The sequence below is a fragment of the Orcinus orca genome, chromosome 1 (genome assembly GCF_937001465.1).
Source record: "Orcinus orca chromosome 1, mOrcOrc1.1, whole genome shotgun sequence".
NCBI lineage: Eukaryota > Metazoa > Chordata > Mammalia > Artiodactyla > Delphinidae > Orcinus > Orcinus orca.
Genome location: NC_064559.1, coordinates 104,209,032 through 104,231,683, shown reverse-complemented (window position 1 = coordinate 104,231,683; position 22,652 = coordinate 104,209,032). Strand labels below are relative to the sequence as shown.

The window sequence follows — 22,652 nt, the reverse complement described above, 5'->3', positions numbered from 1 at the left end:
ATTCCCCCATCCTCCCGCCAGCATTAAGACTTTCTGTTTCTATACAAATCCCTATTCTGGGCTTTCATATAAAGGGAACCATATTATATATATATATATATATATATATATATTGTGTGTGTGTGTGTGTGTGTGTGTGTGTGTGTGTGTGTGTGAGACTGGGTTCTTTCACTTAAAGAAACGTACTGGTACTTCATTCCTTTTTATGGCTGAATAATAATAGTCTACTGTATGAATACCACATTTTGGGGCTTCCCTGGTGGCGCAGTGGTTGAGAGTCCGCCTGCCGATGCAGGGGACACGGGTTCGTGCCCCGGTCTGGGAAGATCCCACATGCCACGGAGCGGCTGGGCCCGTGAGCCATGGTCACAGAGCCTGTGCGTCTGGAGCCTGTGCTCCGCAACGGGAGAGGCCACAACAGTGAGAGGCCCGCGTACAGAAAAAAAAAAAAAAAAAGAATACCACATTTTGTTTATCCATTCATCTGTTACATTTAGGTTTTTTTCCCCACCTTTTGCCTATTGTGAATAATGCTACATATGCGGTTTTTAAAATGAATATTGGATGGTGACAAATTATTAGCTGCTATAGTATTATTCTCTAAAAGTACATACTTATTTTCTGATGCTTGCAATGTCCTTTTCAATGATAACTTCCTTAGTATATATATTATTAAATATTTTCATTTCCTGCCCTTTTCTAACCATAATTCAGTCATTATTCTCAAATACAGGAGTACTTTGGTGGAGTAAAGGATAGTAAAGGATACTCATCCTAAACAGAAGCTGCCTAGAAGAACATTTTGCTGCTAGAGGTAGTAATTTTTGAAATTCTTTTATCTCTTGCTTTTCTCAGCACACTAGTTTGAACGCTGCCTTCTACCAGTTCTTAACTTCCCATCGAGAATGTGGAAAAAAAGGATACCTAAAAATGGCACTATCATCAATGGTGTTCTGGTAAATGTTTAACAACCAGTTCTCTGGGAGAAAGAAATCCTGAGTTGAGGCATTTGCTGATTTCCATGCTATGAATACTCTCATCATGTCCAGTTTCAAGCTGTCAACATGATGTCACTGAATAAAGAGTTGGAAACAAATGCTCCAGCGTACCACTGTTAGAGTGTGCTATTTGTTTCCTTACATTTTACAGAATGCTTTTTCTTCACCTCTGAACCTTTGAGAGTAACTTAAGGGTCTAAATAAAATACAAATTTCTATTCAGTACAACTTATAAAACAGTCATTTTTAATGTCTTATTAACACGATAGTCCATTTACAAGATAGAACATGGGAACAGTTTGGGAGTCTGGATGATAGCATCACTTCTCAAAGCCTTTCCTGGATTCCCCTTTCTATTTTTTTAAAATAAATTTATTTATTTTTGGCTGTGTTGGGTCTTCATTGCTGCACGCGGGCTTTCTCTAGTTGGGGCAAGAGGGGGCTACTCTTCATTGCGACACGCAGGCTTTTCATTAGGGTGGCTTCTCTTGTTGCAGAGCACGGGTTCTAGGCGCGCGGGCTTCAGTAGTTGTGGCACGTAGGCTCTGTAGTTGTGGCTCGCGGGCTGTAGAGCATAGGCTCAGTAGTTGTGGTGCACGGGCTTAGCTGCTCCAGGGCATGTGGGATCTTCCTGGACCAGGGCTTGAACCTGTGTCCCCTGCATTGGCAGGCGGATTCTTAGCCACTGCACCACCAGGGAAGTCCCTCCCCTCTCTACTGTACCTTCAGTAAAATTAACCATTCTTTCCTTTGTGCCTCTATGTAGCCTATTCAGACTGTTATTATGGCCCTGTATCACTGCTTGTTGACCTCCAATTACTACATTTTCATCTAAGAACAAGTTATACCTCCAGCACCTAGTAAAGTACCTGAAACATAGTATGTGCTTACCAAACGTTGGTCCAATAAATGAAGTATTAAAAGCAAAATAAACTCAAATATGGGGGGAAATTACAAGGTTAGAATGGAAAACAAATCTAAAGAGATGCTTTTACCATTTTATTCTGAAAGATTTTTCCACTTCTTGTTTTGCTTTGAGACACATCAAGTTCAGATGTTTTACTGACTAACTGCTCAACCTAGAAAAGAAAATAATTACACAAAACCACATAAAATAATATAATAAAAGTTTTTCGTAACAATAATGGGGGTCAAAAATTCAATCACATAAAATTTAGGGTCTTGCTATGTTGGGTTAATGAAAACCAATAATTTTGTGTTGGTTCTGTCATAAAAAGTGCAAAGGTAAAGATAGTGAAACTGACACTGTATACAATTGACCATTCACTGAATTCAGAAAGTCCCAAATTATCACTAGGCACCACTCTTCCAGAAGATAAGAACTTCAGTCCACCCCCATTGAAGAAAGGCTGCGCAAAGGAAGGCAGACAATCATCAGTCCCATTATTTTCATGTTGATTTTATCTAAATGTTATTTCAGGATTTTACTGTGTGTAGAAAACAAAATTAAACATGTTCTGCTCCAAGGCAACAAAAATGTATTATATAGTCCATTTGTAAATACAAAGGGTTGTGGAGTTAATAATTGCTTAAGATTTTATTTAGCTCTGAAATTCTGAGATTCTCTGAACAGTATTTAGGTTCATTACTAAACAAATCAACCAATAAAATACTTAAAACTTTTCAACGTATAATTCTCGAATTTTATTAATAAGCATTCTTAATACCTAATTTTCTTCTAAAAGACCTAGAATATAAGAAAATCTGAGAAATAACTAAATAAGCATATAAGCACCTGTCTTTTGAAAAAAATAAAATTAGAAGTGAGATAGAACTGTCAAATTTATACCTGAGAATGAGAAATTGAAAGATCTGGACTTTCTTTAGACCTCATAGCTTCATCTTCTTCACAAACTACACCTGGTTCTGTTAAAAAAAAATAGTTAAAATGGTATAAAATTGAATTGGAAGTGAATTAATTTACATTTTCATTAACTCCTTACCTCCAAGTTCAGAAGATCCAGGGTTTTTTTTCTGCTCTTCCATTTTAGTTTCAATGTCAAAATCATTCTACATAATTACATGAAGGAAAAAATGGACATATTTCAAAAAGAAACTAAAACAACTGGGTAGAATATTTATGAACAAATTTGTTTTATGTGAAGGTTAAATATAACATAACACTACAATGACCTTACACTTGCTAGAAATAAAGTGGCCCTATAATTACTATAATAAGGCAACTTATTTATCCAAAGTATAAAATCCTATTTTTTTTTTTTTTACTTTGCAGGGTTGCTTTAAGGCAGATGATAAAAATATACAACTTTCTCAAAAATGTATGATGGTTCTAAGAACACTTAGATCTTACTATTGTTTGAGAACACTGAATTAGACATGGTCACACAACAAGCTACTGCTTCTGTAGCTCTGGAATTTCTGTATAGATATTAGCATAAACTCTGAATATGACCCAACCCTCTTCAGGGAGTTGGGGAAGGATAAGCACAGTTATGGTATGGTAGAAATAGCAAAGGTTTAATGTCTATAATTATTATTCCTTTTGTGACATTTGTCAAAGAGCTTTAAATATTTTAAAGAACGCTTCATAAATCCCAGCCATATTTGTTTATAAGGCAAGACTGGGATTTAGGTTTTAGGAAGAAAATTCCTTATTCTTTGACTGAAATGGTTAAAAACTGAATTTTCTACTTGTAAGGATGTGGCCACAGAACCTAAATCAGAATAGTCAATCTCTATACATAAGAACTGTGGTCATAATTTAGAATAAAATGAGACAAGAGAAGACAACAAAGATGAGATTAAAGAACAATTATATTAATGATGAAAGATTTTCTGGGAGTGAGGCTATAACAAAAAAAGCTTTTTTTATACTTCAATTCATCCATTCATTCAACCAATACTGAGAATGCATTCCGTAAATCTAAGTGTTAGGGACAGGAGGATTAAAAAGATAAGACACTTTTCCTGCCTTCCAGGAACTTCCAGGCTGCTTCAGGACACTGAATTTCCAGGCCCTGAAGAAATTCAAGCATGAGCACTTAGTAGGGGTGTTGTATGGTAGAAAAGATTCCAGCATTCGTTGGGGGATTAGAGTAGTTCAGTGGACTTCTTTTCTTTTTTTTTTGGCCGCTCCGCAGGATCTTAGCTCCCCAACCAGGGACTGAACCCAGGCCCTGGCAGTGAAAGCGCTGAGTCCTAAACACTGCAGCACTAGGGAATTCCGTGATTTTCAAATTACACTCCAGACCAAGGGGTTTCCTCAGAGTCCACCATGAGGGTAGGTGAGGTGGTGAGTGGCTCGGCCTCCAGGACCATTCCCTACTTCATTCACAGTAGTTGTGCTTTTAAATTTCTGAGAATAATGTTGTTTGCATCCAGGTAAAAAGTTTTAAAACCACAAACCTTAACCTTCTTTAAGGTCCCTTCCAAACTTGAGTTTATAATTGTAATAAATATTTATAGCTATTAAAGTCCTCAGAATTGAATCAAACATTCATTACTCTTGTTCTTCATAACTCTTTGAATATACTTACACTTATGTAATGCTCCTGTTCATCTTTGAAATCATCTTTGTCCATAAGAATTTTTTGAAGTGGTGTTCTTAATTGTTTTGGTGTTAATACAGATGAATCAATATTTTCTATTCGTTCTTTGTCAGTGGTCACTTTTACTTTGAAGGTGTGAAAAGGTGTTGGGATTTCTCCCACATTTAAGTACATAGGCTCCCCTTCAAATATCACTCCTTCACAATTACCATCCTTAAAACCAGGAGGCTGGTAACCTGGGGGTGTAACTGCAGAAAAGTAAGTATAAACTGTGCTGTTCATGAAACTGAAGAAAATACATTAATTTTTATTATTATAAAATATATGCAGATTAAAGAAATTTCAAACAGTATAGAAGAACATATAATAAAAAGTAAAAATCACTCTCCTACTATCTCCAAGTTCCTATTTTATTCCTTAAAGGTAAACTTTTTTCCCTACACTTGACTGACTATGTGACCTTGAGGAAACTACTTGTCATCCTTGATTTGGTTTCCTCATCCGTCAAGTGGGGTAAATACTAGTACCTACCTCATAGGGTCACTGTGGTATTAAAGTCTGTAAAATGCTCAGAACAGAACTGGCACAGAGTTAAGTATTCAATAAATGTTAGTTATTATTGTTGATGCTTTATGTTCTTCTAGAAGACACGATGCATGTAAAGTATATATTTTATATATTTATATAATAAATATAATATATAATATTTAAATTATATAATAAATACATGTATATCTCTTTAAAAAACACAAATGAGGTCATACTCTTCTGTACCTAGCTGTTTTTAACATCACCTTTTTTTAAAAAAATTTATTTAATTTATTTTTATTTTTGGCTGCGTTGGGTCTTCGTTGCAGTGCGTGGGCTTCTCATTGCAGTGGCTTCTCTTATTGTGGAGCACGGCACGTGGGCTTCAGTAGTTGTAGCGCATGGGCTTAGTTGCTCCGCGGCATGTGGGCCAGGGCTCAAACCCGTGTCCCCTGCATTGGCAGGCGGATTCTTAACCACTGCGCCACCAGGGAAGCCCTTTAACATCACCTTTTAATCTGTTTTTAATATTTTTTGGATAACAATTTATCAGCACATTCTTTTAAATAGCTTGCACAGCACTACTATATAGATGCACCATAATTTATTTACTCAGTCCTCCAATAAACAACTCAAGGTTGTTTCCAGTTTGTTCCTGGTTTAACCAATACATTATGAAAATCCTCATAAACCTATAACCTTGCAAGGTTGTCTAAGTATATTCGCAAGATACTCTTCTAGCTACAGAATTTCTGGATTAAAGAGAATGTGCCAAATTTTGATACTGCCAAACTGTCCTCTTAAAATGTTACATGGCACCTAATACACATTCCCTCAAGAGTATACAAAAGTACCTGTTTACTCCCACACCCTTGCCAACAATGATTTTACAAGTTTTACTGATCTGATAACTGAAAAATGGTATCTCATTGCTTCACTTCCTTAGTTATGAATGAGGTTGAACTTCACATGGACATGTTCAGACCACTGGAGAAGTTGTGTATATTTTTTCAAATACTGATATTAAATATAAATTTTATAATTTCAAAAAATATATAACAATTTAGGTGCTTACAAACATTTGGGATGGAAACTGTTTCGATGACAAGAAAATATACAGATATCAACTGAAACAGGATGAACTGGAAATAGTACCTTCATCGTAGTAAAAAAGTTTCATGGTCAAACAAACATCATTAGGTAAAGGTCCCAGATTTTGCATTAGAACATAAATCTTGCGAATGAGAAGAATACTTGCTTTCTTGGTGTCAGCAGATGACATACTAGATTCACTGCTTTGGTTTTTACTGGAAGAGAATCACACATTAATTTCTTTTATAGCACCCATAGCTTCTAATAACATAACTTCACATTTTACTACTTGAGATTCTTATTCCCATTAAAGCATTAAGTTGTTAAGTTAAAAATTGTGATATAATGTGTTTTAATGCCACTATTATAAAAATTAATATCACTGTTAATATTATTATAAACTAATTTACATATATTAAATTAATATGCATTTTATACAAGATGTTTAAAGAAAACGAATGATGGACTTTTATTGTATTTCTTTTATTTTAATTTTAAAAATTTATTTTATTTTATTTATTTTATTTTTGGCTGCACTGGGTCTTCATTGCTGTGCATGGGCTTTTCTCTGGTTGCAGCGAGCAGGGGGCTACTCTTCGTTGCGGTGTGTGGGCTTCTCATTGCGGTGGGTTCTCTTGTGGAACACGGGCTCTAGGCATGCAGGCTTCAGTAGTTGTGGCACGCGGGCTCAGCAGTTGTTGCCCACAGGCTCTAGAAAGCAGGCTCAGTAGTGTGGCGCACGGGCTTAGTTGCTCCGTGGCACGTGGGATCTTCCTGGACCAGGGATCGAACCTGTGTCCCCTGCATTGTCAGGCGGATTCTTAAGCACTGCGCCACCAGGGAAGCCCTTTACTGTATTTCTAATAACTTAAGCATACAGTGGCTTTCCTACTCTTTGGCTCTGTTTCACAATCAAAACAGTATATAATTAGCCACAGAATTCTGGCTTGCAGCCACTCCAAGAATATTTTGTATCCTTGATGGTTAATTGGGGATGTTTGAGAAGTTTCAGAATTATTCCTGAAGTTTAGCTATATAGTATTAATAAGTGGTAATCTGTAATACAAAAAGAAAACTATAGAACAATACCTTATGAAGTCCATGATTGGTCCATTACTGGTGTACTTGAATTTAAACTGGTAACATTCTGAAATTGTCTTAAATAGAAAATACTGCAGTTATGAATCTGATATACAGTACTGGTGGCCAAGTAGCTATATATAGCTTTTGTATGACTCACCATTTATTTAATAATTTCTTCTGCATGTTAATCCCTATTCGTCCATTGAAACTTTCCAGTCCTAATAGTCAATTCCCAGGGTCTGGGATTCGGGGCTTCAGTGTTGGAGAGATAGTTATTCCCTCGGTCATTGCAATGTATGTTTTACATACCAGAGGGAAGGAACTCCTTAGCAGGCAGGTGAGGGAGGCAGCACATCTCTTCCTCTAACAGAATGACTAAGCACAGGGCTTCAATCCTTGGTAACCACAAGCAAGTCATTTAAGCCCACTAAGTCTCAGTTTCCCCAGCTAATAAAAGGGGTTGAAAATAGTACCTATCTCATTGGTGCCTATGAATATTTATCAAATGGGATAATTTATATAGAGCCCTTAATAAAGTATCTGGCACACTAAGCATTCAATAAATATTAGTGCATCAGCAATGTTGCTCTTTTACTGAAAGAAAAAATGTGCAACTATAAAACATCTTCAGATGTACATTTTCTGTACATTTTCTGAACAGTTAGTTTCTGAGCAATCAAATAATTCATAGCCTTTGCCCATATGATTTCGTCACCATGGGCATATATTAAGCATTAATTGTAGGCTTAATTTGTAGTATCAAAGAAAAGACATTCCTAGCTCTCTTGAAGCTCTAATACTTTTATTGCTTTCTTTATATTCCATTGCTCACTTAGGGATGGGGTTAGCTTTCTCTTTCTTTTTTAAAAATCTGCTTCTCCATGAGTGAAGGAAACACGATATTGTAACAGCTATAGTGTAATGGGTAAGCACTCAGATCATGAACTGGCCTTCTTAGGTCCAAATTCTGGTTCTGCCACTGTGACCTTACACAAGAAACCTTGTGTCTAGGTTTCCTCATCTATAGAGTGGAGATGGTAATGATATATTACCTCATAATGGTTATAATGAATAAATGAGATAATGCACATGAAACCCCAAAGAACAGAGCCTAGGAATAGTAAGCACTCAGTAGATCTTTCCCCTTTGTTTCTTGTCTTCTGGTTTTCCCTTTCATTTATTATAACCCTTTCTTTCCTTTAACTGTCAGATGAACAGGTAGATGTGACTGGATTGGAGTGAATATTCAAAGATTAAGGATGAGTATCTTATTTTTCTCAAACTCAAACATTTTATAATTCTAAAACAAGAATATAATTAAAAAATATTGCAAAGAACCAGAAGTCAGGAGATTTAGGTTATTTCTAGTGGTTTGTCTTTGTGGCCTAGGCTCAGTCACGTAATCTCTCTTGTAGTAAGTGTATTAATCTGTTTAAATATAACAATACAAGCCCTGTCTTACCTCAAAAAAGTCTTTATGAGGTTCAAATTTTGAAAATATATGTGAAAGTGCATTGATAAAAGCACAGTTAAAAGCACTGGATATTATTATATTTTTATGTTACTTATAGATATTAGAAGCATTATGGGGGTTTTTTGGCATTATTTTTTTTTAATAACTTAAGCATACTTACCTGAGGGTCTTCTGGATTACTATATACCTATTTAAAAATAATTTACAATTTAGTAAATTGTAGAGGCTAAGTATTCAAGGAGAACTAAATTGGATGTTTAGACTAAAATATTAAATGAATTCAGTAAAACAAAATACAAAACAACCCCCTCAAAATATTAGCTACTTTTCCATTGAATAGATCAGTAGTTTGTATCAAGTGACATGATCAATAGGTGGTTTTAATGTTATTTAATTAAGCAAGGCTGAATTTGACAGTCTTTAAAAAAGAATATACAATTTAAAAATACTTACAGCTAGAACAACCAACCTTAGCTGAAACAAAACAAAGAACAAAAATCTTACTTTTTTTTAATTAATTAAATTTTTATTATCATAGTTTAAATATTATATGTTTCAGGTGTACAACATAGTGACTCACAATTTTTAAAGGTTATACTCCATTTATAGTTATTATAAAATATTGGCTATATTCCCTGTGCTGTACAATATATCCTTACAGCTTATTTATTTTATACATAGTAGTTTATAAAAATCTTATTTTTATTCTATGAAATATTTGTGCATGATGGACCATAAGAATTCTTTGTCCTTTTTCAACATTTATTCCTAATAAAAATAATCTTACATTAAATAGACTTCATATGATGCATGTAAAGCAATACCTCAGATATCTTTCTCTATTCCCCAAAATATCTATTTCTAGTTGACTTACTGAAAGTTGAAATTCATATCGCTAACTTAAGCAAACGGGCATTACTGCCAGTTACAAGGAAAATATGTATTGTGAAATAACACATTAAATATTACCAATATGAGAACTGATTCTGAAAAGAGAAAAAGAGAGTTCAGAGCCCTGCTCATTTAGTAAAGGGAAGAGGCTTTGGAGACTATAGGAAAAGAGAATCACAGGAAATCATTCACTCAAGTAATCTGCCAAAATCTGAGTCATCCTTGATTTGGATCTTTTCCTTATATTCCAGAACCAATCGTCAACAAGTCCACTCAGTTCTGCCAGATATATCCTGAATCTTCTCATTTTTCTCCTTTGCCATCCTGGTCTAAGCCACCATTATTTTTTATCAGTACTGTAGTAATGGATTAAGTGTCATTCTCCTTAATTCCAATCTTATTCTCCTTCTACAGTACATTCTCTAAATAGCAGTTCAGAGTGATTTTTCTTTTAATTTAGAATATAAATCAAATGATGTTACATTTCTACTCAAAACCTTCAAATGGCTTTTATTTACACCTAAAATAAAATCCAAACTCTTTTTTTTTTAAAGACTTTTTTTTTCTTTTTTTGATGTGGACCATTTTTAAACTCTTTATTGAATTTGTTACAATATTGCTTCTGTTTTATGTTTTGGTTTTTTGGCCCTGAGGCACGTGGGATCTTAGCTCCCTGATCAGGGATTGAACCCGCACCCGCTGCATTGGAAAGCGAAGTCTTAACCACAACCACTGGACCTCCAGGGAAGTCCCAAAATCCAAACTCTTTACCTACACAGCTCTGAATGCTCTGGCCCTGTCCATCTCCACAGGTTCATCTCCTGCTGCTCTCTTGCACTGCTCACCACACTCTAATCATTCTGGCCTTCTGTTTGTTCCTTGAACTCTCCAAACTCCCCTCCAACTCTTTGCATTTGCTGCTCTGTCAGGAATATTCTCCCAAAATCAGTGCCTAGCTGGTTTCTTCTAATTCAAGTCTCAGCTTAAATATCACCCCCTCAGAGAAGCTCCTCAGACTACCCTATCTAAAGTTACCCCATCTCTCCATTTGCCACATACTTTTTCTTAAAATGTTAATGGCAGTTAACACTATTGGATGTTATCTAATTTCCTTGTTTTATTGACTATTTTCCCATTATAGAAGGGACCCTCTTCGTCTTGTTGACCACTGTTAGCTTACCCAGCTCCTACCTAGAATACGTGCCTAGCACAGAGGAGGCACTCAATATTTAATGAATATTAAATACATTATGTCTTAATGAGGGAGGTTGGTGACCATGGATAAAATTTTATCTTTTTCATAATTTTTTTTAGAGTTGGACTTCTTTGTATATATTGATACAAACATAAGCTAAGTAACTATACAAAAAGGCTTGTCACAATTTAACCTAGACTACATGTAAATTTATTTCTGAACTCTCATGAAGAAATAACTTATTAAATTATTAGTATAAACATGATAATAGAAGGCATGTGAAACTAATGAATAAACTATTTTAAAAGACTTTTTAATTCATTAAGTTTTTGTAAGTTAATATGTGTTATTAATACAAATGAGTGTTAACAACCAAAACTTGGCAAAATTCGTTAAGTACTAATTCTGTTTGCTTTAAATGAGTTGAAAATCAGTCTTTAAAATATTCAAATTTTCAGCTTTGGACTGGCCTATGCCCAAGTTAGTTTAAGTTAATCTTTTACTACATGTAACGGCTGTTACATTTGTAGAATATAAACTGTAGAAAAAAAGGATAAAGAGATACCGACTTACATATTTTTTCTCTAAAGCATCATAGCATCCGGACATCCTAAAAAATAATCAAGGATTCATTTTTAGACTGAATGCACTTCCAGAAAACAGTTCTTTTAATGTCTCCATATTATCTCATTACTAAATAATACATGGTTTTATTATTAAAGCTTCCTTCTTATTAACTAGCTTAAAATAATAAAACAAAACAATGTGGCAGAAATATAAAATGTCAATAGTGGATGGAAGGAAAGGAAGATAGAAAATATCTGGCAGCTATTTGTGAGGAACAATAATAGGAAAGTGAAGCCTGCTCACATGGAGCATGAAATAAAGTAAAATTTTAATGCAAAAATCCAAAGACCTGCAAAAATGGTATACAGAGTTAAAGAGGGAATCACTAAAACTGGGTTAAACACTTAAAGGTATCCAAGGCACAAAAAAATGTGATTTAAGAAAAAATAATTTTCTTTCATTAGGTATTTCACTTACCACTTCAATAACTGTGTAGATCCTGGACAATCCTTCTGTTCTCTCAGAATTCTGACACACATATCTAAATGCAAAAATAATGATATAAATATAGAGCTACTTAAGATTAGCAAACAAATAGAAATTTAAATGAAGATTATTTTCTTCAGCTGTGTATTACAGGTTTATTATTAATGGTAATTAACTTCCAGATGATTGATGTTAATATAATTAAAGGAAGAAAGTTTACATGGAAACAAATAATCTTTTTATCCTTTTTATAAAATTGCATCATAATGATTAGGATGTATGTTGATGGGTAGAAAAATTTTTCCATTTTCAAAGCTATAGAAACTTAGATATAACACTTGCATGCCATTGTCATCCAAGAGTCTTAGCATATTTGCTATGGACTCTTATCCCAGTAAAATACTTGTAAAAGGCCAAGAAGTTAACAGGCTATCAGATAGAGCCCTGTAAGGAAGCAATAAGTAATATAGTGGAAAGGATGAGGTCTCTCAGTCTCAGGTTCCTTATCAGAAAAATAGGAGTAATATCTAACTCATAGGTCTGTAATGTGAACTAACAAGATATCATACATAACATGGTGCTTAACATATTGCCCACAGAGTTGGTGTACAATGTTAGGTATACATTATGTGCTAGGCAATAAGTTATTATTATAGTATAAACTGGCTCTATTTTACTTCTTTAAAATAACACAAGAACATACACTACCACTGTAGGAGGCTATAAATAGGATGTTTTTGCTATTTACTTCATCATTATAAGAATAATGTCAGGTGATATTATACTTGAGAGATTAAGGGAAATTTTTATGATTAAGTGCTTTCAAAGGTATTGAATATACTTTAAAAAAAATCACTTAGATGTCCACACAAAAACTTGTACAGGAATGTGGCATTATTTATAATAGCCAAAAAGTGGAAACAACCCAATGTTCATCAACTGATGAGTGGATAAATAAAATGTGGTATATTCATATAATGGAATATTATTTGGCCATAAAAAATGAAGTACTAATCCATGCTACAAAATGGATGAACCTTAAAAACATTATGCCAAGTGAAAGAAGCCAGTCACAAGGGACCACATATTGTATGATTTCATTTATTTGAAATGGCTAGAATAGGCAAATCCATAAAGACAGAAAGCAGATCAGTGGTTGCCTAGGACTGGGAAGTGGGGGAAGTGGAGAGTGACTTAATGGGTATGGGGTTTCCTTTTAAGGTGATGAAATGTTCTATAACTGACTGTGGTGAATATACCCAAAATCAATGAATTGTGCACTTTAAATGAGTGAATTGTTAGATATGCAAATCATATCTCAATAAAGCTGTCATTATAAAAACAAAATCTCTAAGTCAAAAATTATCATTTTAGAGCAAGCCAAAATAAAAATAACATCTTTAAAGAAAGTCTTTAAATAAACATTATATTACCATATAGATATCTTGTTCCATAAGCACATTCTGGGAATATTCCTCTCAAATACGTGATGCAGGATATTGAAACTGCTAGAAGCCTCTTCACTAACACTAAAGACTGCTGCTCAGTTGATATCTTACTGGGAAGTACAAACGTACTCTAAATTCAAGGGAAATTAAAACATTTTATTTAGATTTACTAAAAATACAGTCTTCCTGAACTTAAAAGTAGATCTAATTTTTTGCACAAGCATGGTACTTTCCCAAAGAATTCTTAACCATAGCAGTTAGTAATCCCCCCCAAATCAGAGTGGCTTCTAAAATGTGAGGGTGTTTGCAGGGTAGCAGCCTAAAGGTAACATGCAAAAAGTGCTTAAGAATCGTGTTAGAAATCCCTTGCACATTGACTGTCTGTAACTGCATAATACATGGATAGATAACACTGATTTTTCTCTTTAGTCACTGACTGGGTTTAACACAGGTAACTGTAATGCAAGATCTGTGAAGGGAAGACAATTTTATCTTTGTGGGGCATAAAAATTCATTTTCTAGAAGCGGACTGCTATTAGTGATAATTTCATCAAAGGAACCTAATAGCATTCATTGATACCTAATGTGAACTGAATTTGAACCAGCAATTTAATACAATGCATCAAGCATCCAATAGAATTCTCCATTAATTCAACTTAGTTTAGCAAATATCTTCATTCTTAAAACATTGAGTTTACTGATATCACTAAACCCTCAAAGAGGTGACTCTAACTTTCTGACATAAAAATAGGTGAGACTTCAAGAAACAATAAAATTAGCTAAATTAAAATATATTAAAATACAAGATCATAAAAAAAATACAAGAAATCATACCATGGAGGTTCTGTGCAATTGTGCAGTGGCCATCCTCTGATAAAGTATTTTCTTTCATTCAACCTTGTGACACAAATACAAGCTTTAACTTCAGATCTTATTTTTATCACTAATTTGGTTTACTATATGTAAAGTCAGAAAGAATTTTATGTGACTAAATGACAGGATTTTTTTTAACTTAAAATAGAATCTTCGAAAACATATTCATTTTTCTATAGAACTCTTTTGAGTAAAGTGCTAAGTTTAAACCATTTGACTAGCAACCCTCACATAAAAGAGTTATTAATAAAGCTCTTTAGAGCTTCCCTGGTGGCACAGTGGTTGAGAGTCCGCCTGTCAATGCAAGGGACACGGGTTCGGGTCCCGGCCCGCGAAGATCCCACATGCCGTGGAGCGGCTAGGCCCGTGAGCCATGACCACTAAGCCTGCACGTCCGGAGCCTGTGCTCCGCAACGGAGAGGCCACAACAGTGAAATGCCCGCGTACTGCAAAAATAAAAAAAGAAAGCTCTTTAAGAGACCTCTTTTGTGTGTGTGTGGTACGCGGGCCTCTCACCGTTGTGGCCTCTCCCGTGGGAGGTGGGAGGTGGGAGGTGGGAGGTAACAGGAAAAGACATTAAAAAGTAAAAGAATAAAAGAAAAGGGAAAGAAAGGAAACAAAGAAAACAAAAACGAAACAAACATGTATTACGTAAGGTCTGAGGGTCCGGCGGCAGAGACCAGGAGAGAGGCACGACGTGGCATGCGCTTTGCCCGATGCGCTTGCGCCTTCCTTCTACGGTAGCCGGCAGAGGCGACTCAGTAGGCTTTTGACCTTTGGTCGGGGTCACCTTTCCCGCCAAGAGCAGCGCAAGGTGCGCTGGGAACACCAAGAGCCTGAAGGACTCCTCTCAGCCAGAAAAGCCGCACGTCAGCGGGGGAAGGTTAACAGCATGTGCGAAGAATTCCCGATATACATAGCCGTCTTACAGTGACCAAGGTGTTCTCAACGGCCATTTAATTAGTCAAATTAATTTCTGATTGTTTTCTAACTTTTGATTTTGTTATTGGATCTACCACATACTGCATTCACGCTTTACAGTTCCTGTGTCTTCAGGAAACCAGCTGCCCTAGCAGTCTCCTACCTAGATGTTTCCACTGTGCTATATCTGTGGGGACAGTGTTAGCTTTACTGTAATTAATGTCTCATTTAGAAGCAAAATAAAACTCAGAGCTGGTAGGTAGTTGGAGAATGTTTAGTAATACAAACTTCTTAGTTTGCAGATTGTTATACATGCAAATAAGTTGTGTTAGTAGTGTAGATATATATTAATTTCTCATAAACTTTGGTATGTCTGCATTACCAGTTAGAAAACAGCCACCCCAGATATGAAAAGATTTTCCCAGAGTCAATTAGGAGAGGAATGAAGACCAGAACCCTGTTTTCAGGGTCAAAAATAGTGAAAATCCCCTGGTCTATTTATTTTGCTTCATATTTCCCTTACACTTAAAGTTTTGTAAATAATTAAACAGAAACCTCAATTAAATAGAGTTGGGAGATCAGAATGGGGAGTTCTCATGCCCTGAGAGGGAGCAGAGTCCAATAGGAAGGACTCCAAAGAGTACTTCCCAGGACTTCTGCTGCCAGTGTCCTTGTCCCCATGGTGAGCCACAGCCACCCTCTGCCTCTGCAGGACAACCCCCAACACTAGCAGGTAGGTATGGTTCAGTCTCCTATGGGGTCACTGCTCCTTCCCCCTGGGTCCTGATGCACACACTACTTTGTGTGTGCCCTCCAAGAGTGGAGTCTCTGTTTCCCCCAGTCTTGTCCAAGTCCTGCAGTCAAATCCCACTAGGCTTCAAAGTCTGATTCTTTAGGAATTCCTCCTCCCGTTGCCGGACCCCCAGGTTGGGAAGCCTGACGTGGGGCTCAGAACCTTCACTCCAGTGGGTGGGCTTCTCTGGTATAATTGTTCTCCAGTTAGTGAGTCACCCACCCAGTGGTTATGGGATTTGATTTTATTGTGATTGCGTCCCTCCTACCGTTTCATTGTGGCTTCTCCTTTGTCTTTGGATGTGGGGATCTTTTTTGGTGAGTTCCAGTGTCTTCCTGTGGATGACTGTTCAGCAGTTAGTTGTGATTCTGGTGTTCTCGCAAGAGGGAGTCTCATATGTTTGGTTTTTTTTTTTAATTTCATTTTATTTTTTTATACAGCAGGTTTTTTAAAATTTTAATTTTATTTATTTTTTTTGTACAGCAGGTCCCTATTAGTCATCAATTTTATACACATCAGTGTATACATGTCAATCCCAATCTCCCAATTTATCACACCCCCACCCCCACGCCCCACGGCTTTCCCCCCCTTGGAGTCCATACATTTGTTCTCTACATCTGTGTCTCAATTTCTGCCCTGCAAACCGGTTATCTGTACCATTTTTCTAGGTTCCACATATATGTGTTAATATATGATATTTGTTTTTCTCTTTCTGATTTACTTCACTCTGCATGACAGTCTCTACAAATGACCCAATTTCATTCCTTTTTATGGCTGAGTAATATTCTATTGTATATATGTACCACATCTTCTTTATCCATTCGTCTGTTGATGGGCATTTATGTTGCTTCCATGACCTGGCTATTGTAAATAGTGCTGCAATGAACATTGGGGTGCATGTGTCTTTTTGAATTATGGTTTTCTCTGGGCATATGCCCAGTAGTGGGATTGCTGGGTCACATGGTAGTTCTGTTTTTAGTTTTTTAAGGGACCTCCATACTGTTCTCCACAGTGGCTGTATCAATTTACATTCCCACCAACAGTGCAAGAGGGTTCCCTTTTCTCCACACCCTCTCCAGCATTTGTTGTTTGTAGATTTTCTGATGATGCCCATTCTAACTGGTGTGAGGTGATACCTCATTTAGTTCTGATTTGCATTTCTCTAATAATTACTGATGTTGAGCAGTTTTTCATGTGCTTACTGGACATCTGTATGTCTTCTTTGGAGAAATGTCTATTTAACTCTTCTGCCCATTTTTGGACTGGGTTGTCTGTTTTTTTAATATTGAGCTGCACGAACTGTTTATATATTTTGGAGATTAATCCTTTGTTTATTCGTTTGCAAATATTTTCTCCCATTCTGAGGGTTGTCTTTTCCTCTTGTTTGTAGTTTCCTTTGCTTTGCAAAAGCTTTTAAGTTTCATTAGGTCCCATTTGTTTATTTTTGTTTTTATTTCCATTATTCTAGGAGGTGGATCAAAAAAGATCTTGCTGTGATTTATGTCAAAGAGTGTTCTTCCTATGTTTTCCTCTAAGAGTTTTATAGTGTCTGGTCTTATATTTACATCTTAATCCATTTTGAGTTTATTTTTGTGTATGGTGTTAGGGAGTGTCCTAATTTCATTCTTTTACATGTAGCTGTCCAGTTTCCCCAGCACCACTTATTGAAGAGACTGTCTTTTCTCCATTGTATATCCTTGCCTCCTTTGTCATAGATTAGTTGACCATAGGTGCATGGGTTTATCTCTGGGCTTTCTATCCTGTTCCATTGATCTATATTTCTGTTTTTGTGCCAGTACCATATTGCCTTGGTTACTGTAGCTTTGTAGTATAGTCTGAAGTGAGGGGGTCTGATTCCTCCAGCTCCTTTTTTTTCCCTCGAGACTGCTTTGGCTATTCGGGGTCTGAATAGCCCCCAAAGAGTCGTATATATTTTTAATGGCATTGTCCAGTGGACTCCTAGTTCTGGAATGTTTAAGTCCTCTTGTTTCTTTACCTTTTTTTTTATCCAGTTAAAAGTTTTGTCAACTTCTATGGTGTCTCCCAGACTTGCTCTTTGTTTTTGATTTGTTTGTAATTTTTTTCCTTTATTCACAGTTACAAATTTTGTCCAGAGTTTTAGCGCCACATATATACTTGCTGTAGTACCTTCAAGCTAGTATTCTTTTTATTTTCTTCAAATCATCCTATATGCAGTTTCCAGAGTAAGACTTTTTTAAATTTCTTTTTTGATTTAACATTTTAATTTTATTTTTTGTGTAAACTATTTTATTTTTAAAAAAAGGCTTTTTATTTCTGTAAGTTTGAAATTACTTACGGCTAAAAATTTCTCCTTATATTACACATACAATAAAGATTTTTGTTAAATATTTCATTATTCTACTTACTAGTTCAGAGGTTCTTCACCTGGGATCCACAGATTCCTAAAGGATCCATGGATAGAATTCAGAAAATCTGTGGATTTTTATGGGGAAAACAATAACATCTTTATTTTCATCAACCTCTAACTGAAAGCATTTCCTTCAATTCTGAACATAGTTCATAAAACACAGTAATATTAGCAATACTTGTAATTCTATCACCCAAAGAAAACTCAGATATTTTTGTATCACATTACAGTTTTTTCAGGTATCTTCAAATATCATTTATACTTGTCACTCTTTTAAATTTAAGATAGTTATTAACTCTTGTTATTTAATGCATTTTTAAAGAAGCATGTTTATGGTGAACTTCCTAGGATCCTTCTCAGTGATGTAAGTTGCTGAGCCAAGTGTTATTTTAGCCATGGTTGTGCCTCCGGTTTATGTAAAACACACACACGTCACTTAACCCTGTTTGTATGAAATGTCTATATCTTGAGTATATCAAGAAAAATCAAGGTGAAAGCATTCTTGAAAAAAAAAAGAAACATGTCTATTACTATAGCACAAAGTTATATTTAAAATTTTTAATAACTGTATTTCAATATAATCAGCATCCTTTGTAATTCTATGTATTTTATTTTATGGATTTAAAAACATTATTCTGAGAAGGTGTCCATAGGCTTAATGAGACTGACAAAGGTTAAGAACCTATGTTTTTGTTCCATTTACAGTGCTTGAAAAATTGTGGGCAAAATAAAAATTAAAGAATAATCAACTAAACACTTTTTATTTTAATTTTATTTATTTATTTTGTCTGCATTGGGTCTTCGCTGCAGTGCACGGGCTTTCTCTAGTTGTGGCTAGTGGGGGCTACTCTTCGTTGTGGTGTGTGGGCTTCTCATTGCAGTGGCTTCTCTTGTTGCGGGGCATGGGCTGTAGGTGCACGAGCTTCAGTAGTTGCGGCACATGGCCTCAGTAGTTGTGGCACACAGGCTTGGTTGCTCTGCGGCATGTGGGATCTTCCCAGACCAGGGATCAAACCTGTGTGCTCTGTGTTGGCAGGCAGATTCTAAACCACTGTGCCACCAGGGAAGTCCAACTAAATACTTTTTAACTACAATATTTCTCTACACTTTTGATAATATTCATATATTATTACCATGTTTTTATAGTGAGCAATTCTTGTTCTTTAAAATGTACTTTGTGGAAAGGGAACCAAAGATAGTAAAATTAGTTTAAGTTCAGTTTAATATATATTAATGACATCATCCCATACATTTTTCATGTCATAGACATGAACTTATAAAATTTAAAATTCCTGCTACCTCTTCAGAACCTGTCTACTAATCTAGAGCAGCAATCTAATTACTCATAAAAATGTGAGTAATGGAATTTTTTTTTTTTTAATTTATTTATTTGGTTGTGCTGGGTCTTAGTTGCGGCAGGTGGGCTCCTTAGTTGTGGCATGCATGTGGGATCTAGTTCCCTGACCAGGGATCAAACCCGGGCCCCCTACATTGGGAGTGTGGAGCCTTATCCACTGCGCCACCAGGGAAGTCCCAATAATGGAATATTTTTAAAGAAATGCAGTTTGGTTATTTTTTCAGGATGACTAATAATTTGTCCCCAAAAGATACCGGCCCATTGCTAATGACTAGGTAAAAATAATTTGAATTAGTATAATTACTGTTGATCATTAAAATAATTATTACAAAACGCTTGAAAATAGATTGTCTCTTTAGCATGTGTCTACTTTGACATTATTTATATAAAAACATTTACTGAATCCTTTTATGTGAAAAGATACAATCTCAGGACATGAAGAACCTAATAGTTTCTTCCATTAAACTTGCCATAGTGCGCAGTGGTTAAGAATCCACCTGCCAATGCAGGGGACATGGGTTCAAGCCCTGGGATGGGAAGATCCCACGTGCCACGGAGCAACTAAGCCCGTGTGCCACAACTACTGAGCCTATGTGCCTACAGCCCATGCTCCGCAACAAAGAGAAGCCACCGCAATGGGAAGCCCACGCACCGCAATGAAGAGTAGCCCCCGCTTGCCAAAACTAGAGAAAGCCCGCGTGCAGCAACGAAGACCCAATGCAGTCAAAAATAAATAAATAAATGTATTTTTTTAAAAAAGTTGCCATAGCATGTGATGTATCGCATTGATTGATTTGTGTATATTGAAGAATCCTTGCATCCCTGGGATAAATCTCACTTGATCATGGTATATGATCCTTTTAATGTGTTCTTGGATTCTGTTTGCTAGTATTTTGTTCAGGATTTTTGCATCTGTGTTCATCAGTTATACTGGTCTATAATTTTCTTTTTTTGTGACGTCTTTTTCTGGTTTTGGTATCAGGGTGATGGTGGCTTTGTAGAATGACTTTGGGAGTGTTTCTCCCTCTGCAATTTTTTGGAAGAGTTTGAGAAGGATCAGTGTTAGCTCTTCTCTAAATGTTTGGTAGAATTCGCCTGTGAAGCCATCTGGTCCTGGAATTTTGTTTGTTGGAAGATTTTTAATCACAGTTTCAATTTCGTTACTTGTGATAGGTCTGTTTATATATATATATATATTTTAAGATATATGTATATTTTTAATGCTTTTCTATTTTTAAAAAATTTCTTTTATTTATTTATTTGGCTGCATTGGCTCTTTGTTGTTGCGCGCAGGCCCTCCCCAGTTGTGGCGAGCGGGGGCCATTCCTCCCTGCGGTGGGTGGGCCCCCCATTGCAGTGGCCTCCCCCTTTGCGGAGCACAGGCTCCAGGCACATGGGCCTCAGTAGTTGTGTCACGCAGGCTCAGTAGTTGTGGTGCACAGGCCTAGCCGCTCCGCGGCATGTGGGATCTTCCCGGACCAGGGCTCAAACCTGTGTCCCCTGCATTAGCAGGCGGACTCTTAACTACTGCACCACCAGGGAAGCCCTGTTTATATTTTCTAATTTTTCCTGGTTCAGTCTTGGAAAACTGTACCTTTCCGAGAATCTGTCCATTTCTTCATGGTTGTCCATTTTATTGGCATATAGTTGTTTGTAGTAGTCTCTTATAATCCTTCGTATTTCTGCAGTGTCAGCTGTGATTTCTTTTCTTTTTTTTTTTGCGGGGAGAGGGGTACATGGGCCTCTCACTGTTGTGGCCTCTCCCGTTGCGGAGCACAGGCTCCGGACACGCAGGCTCAGCGGCCATGGCTCACGGGCCTAGCTGCTCCGCGGCATGTGGGATCTTCCCGGACTGGGACACGAACCCATGTCCCCTGCATTGGCAGGTGGACTCTCACTGCGCCACCAGGGAAGCCCCTATCCTTGCTGCTTTTAATATTTTTTTTTGAATTTAATTTTTATTAGTTTGATTAATGTGTGTCTTGGTGTGTTTTTCCTAGGGTTTATCCTGTATGGGATTCTCTGTGCTTCCTGGACTTGGGTAACTATTTCCTTTCCCAGGTTAGGGAAGTTTTTGCCTATAATCTCTTGAAATATTTTTCAGACCCTTTCTTTTTCTCTTCTTCTTCTGGGACCTCTATAATTCAAATGTTGGTGCATTTAGTATTGTCCCAGAGGTCTCTGAGATTGTCTTCAATTCTTTTCATTATTTTTCTTTATTTTGCTCCTCAGCAGTTATTTCCTCCATTTTGTCTTTCAGCTCACTTATTCATTCTTCTGCCTCAGTTATTCTATTATTGATTCCTTCTAGTGTATTTTTTGTTTCAGTTATTGTGTTGTTCATCTCAGTTTGTTTGTTCTTTAGTTCTTCTAGATGTTTGTTAAACATTTCTTGTATTTTCTCAATCTGTGCCTCCATTTTATTTCCGAGATTCTGGGTCATCTTTACTATCATTACTCTGAATTCTTTTTCAGGTAGATTGCCTATTTCCTCTTCATTTATTTGGTCTTGTAGGTTTTTACCTTGCTCCTTCATCTGTAACATATATTTTTTTTTGCTCTCTCATTTTTCTTTCTTTCTTTTTTTTTTCTTTTATAGTGGGATTGTGTTCCTTTCTTCCTGGTTGTTTGGCCTGAGGCTTCCAACATTGGAGTTTGTAAGCTGTTGGGTAGAGCTGGGTCTTGGTGCTGAGGTGAGGACCTCCATGAGACCTCACTCTGATGAATAGTCCCTGGGATCTGAAGTTCTCTGTTAGTCCAGTGTTTCGGACACAGAGCTCCCACCACAGGAGCTTCGGCCCCACCCCCAGCTCATGAACCAAGATCCTGCAAGCCATGTGGGGCAGCAAAAAAAAAAAAAAGAGAACAGTACCAAAGTAAAAAAAAAATTAGACTAGGAAACTAACAGATATGTTAGAAACAATATAAAAATAAAAATATAGATGAATCAAAAACCAGAAGGTAAAACAGTACCACAATAGTAAAAAAGAGGAGGAGGGGAAAAAAAAAAAAAAAGTGGGGGGAAGG

The 22,652-nt window shown here is 36.3% G+C and overlaps 1 protein-coding gene across 3 annotated transcripts in view; it reads right to left on the bottom strand.

Annotated features, from left to right (window-relative positions):
* The window catches only part of HORMAD1 (HORMA domain containing 1), a 29,409-nt gene that overhangs the window by 3,629 nt on the left and 3,128 nt on the right, over positions 1-22,652 (bottom strand). Inside the window, exons 2-13 of one of the 3 annotated variants that reach the window (XM_033415515.2) lie at positions 14,127-14,189; positions 13,278-13,422; positions 11,836-11,899; positions 11,365-11,401; positions 9,159-9,179; positions 8,866-8,892; positions 7,238-7,305; positions 6,212-6,363; positions 4,517-4,776; positions 2,963-3,029; positions 2,809-2,885; positions 1,994-2,077 (exon numbers count right to left, since the gene is read on the bottom strand). In XM_033415515.2, the coding sequence (XP_033271406.1) occupies positions 1,994-2,077; positions 2,809-2,885; positions 2,963-3,029; positions 4,517-4,776; positions 6,212-6,363; positions 7,238-7,305; positions 8,866-8,892; positions 9,159-9,179; positions 11,365-11,401; positions 11,836-11,899; positions 13,278-13,422; positions 14,127-14,159 (1,035 nt within the window). In that variant the 5' untranslated portion in view covers positions 14,160-14,189. Of the gene's footprint in view, positions 1-1,993; positions 2,078-2,808; positions 2,886-2,962; positions 3,030-4,516; positions 4,777-6,211; positions 6,364-7,237; positions 7,306-8,865; positions 8,893-9,158; positions 9,180-11,364; positions 11,402-11,835; positions 11,900-13,277; positions 13,423-14,126; positions 14,404-22,652 lie in introns of those variants that run through there. The other 2 variants (XM_033415514.2, XM_033415516.2) reach the window with 2 other exon arrangements.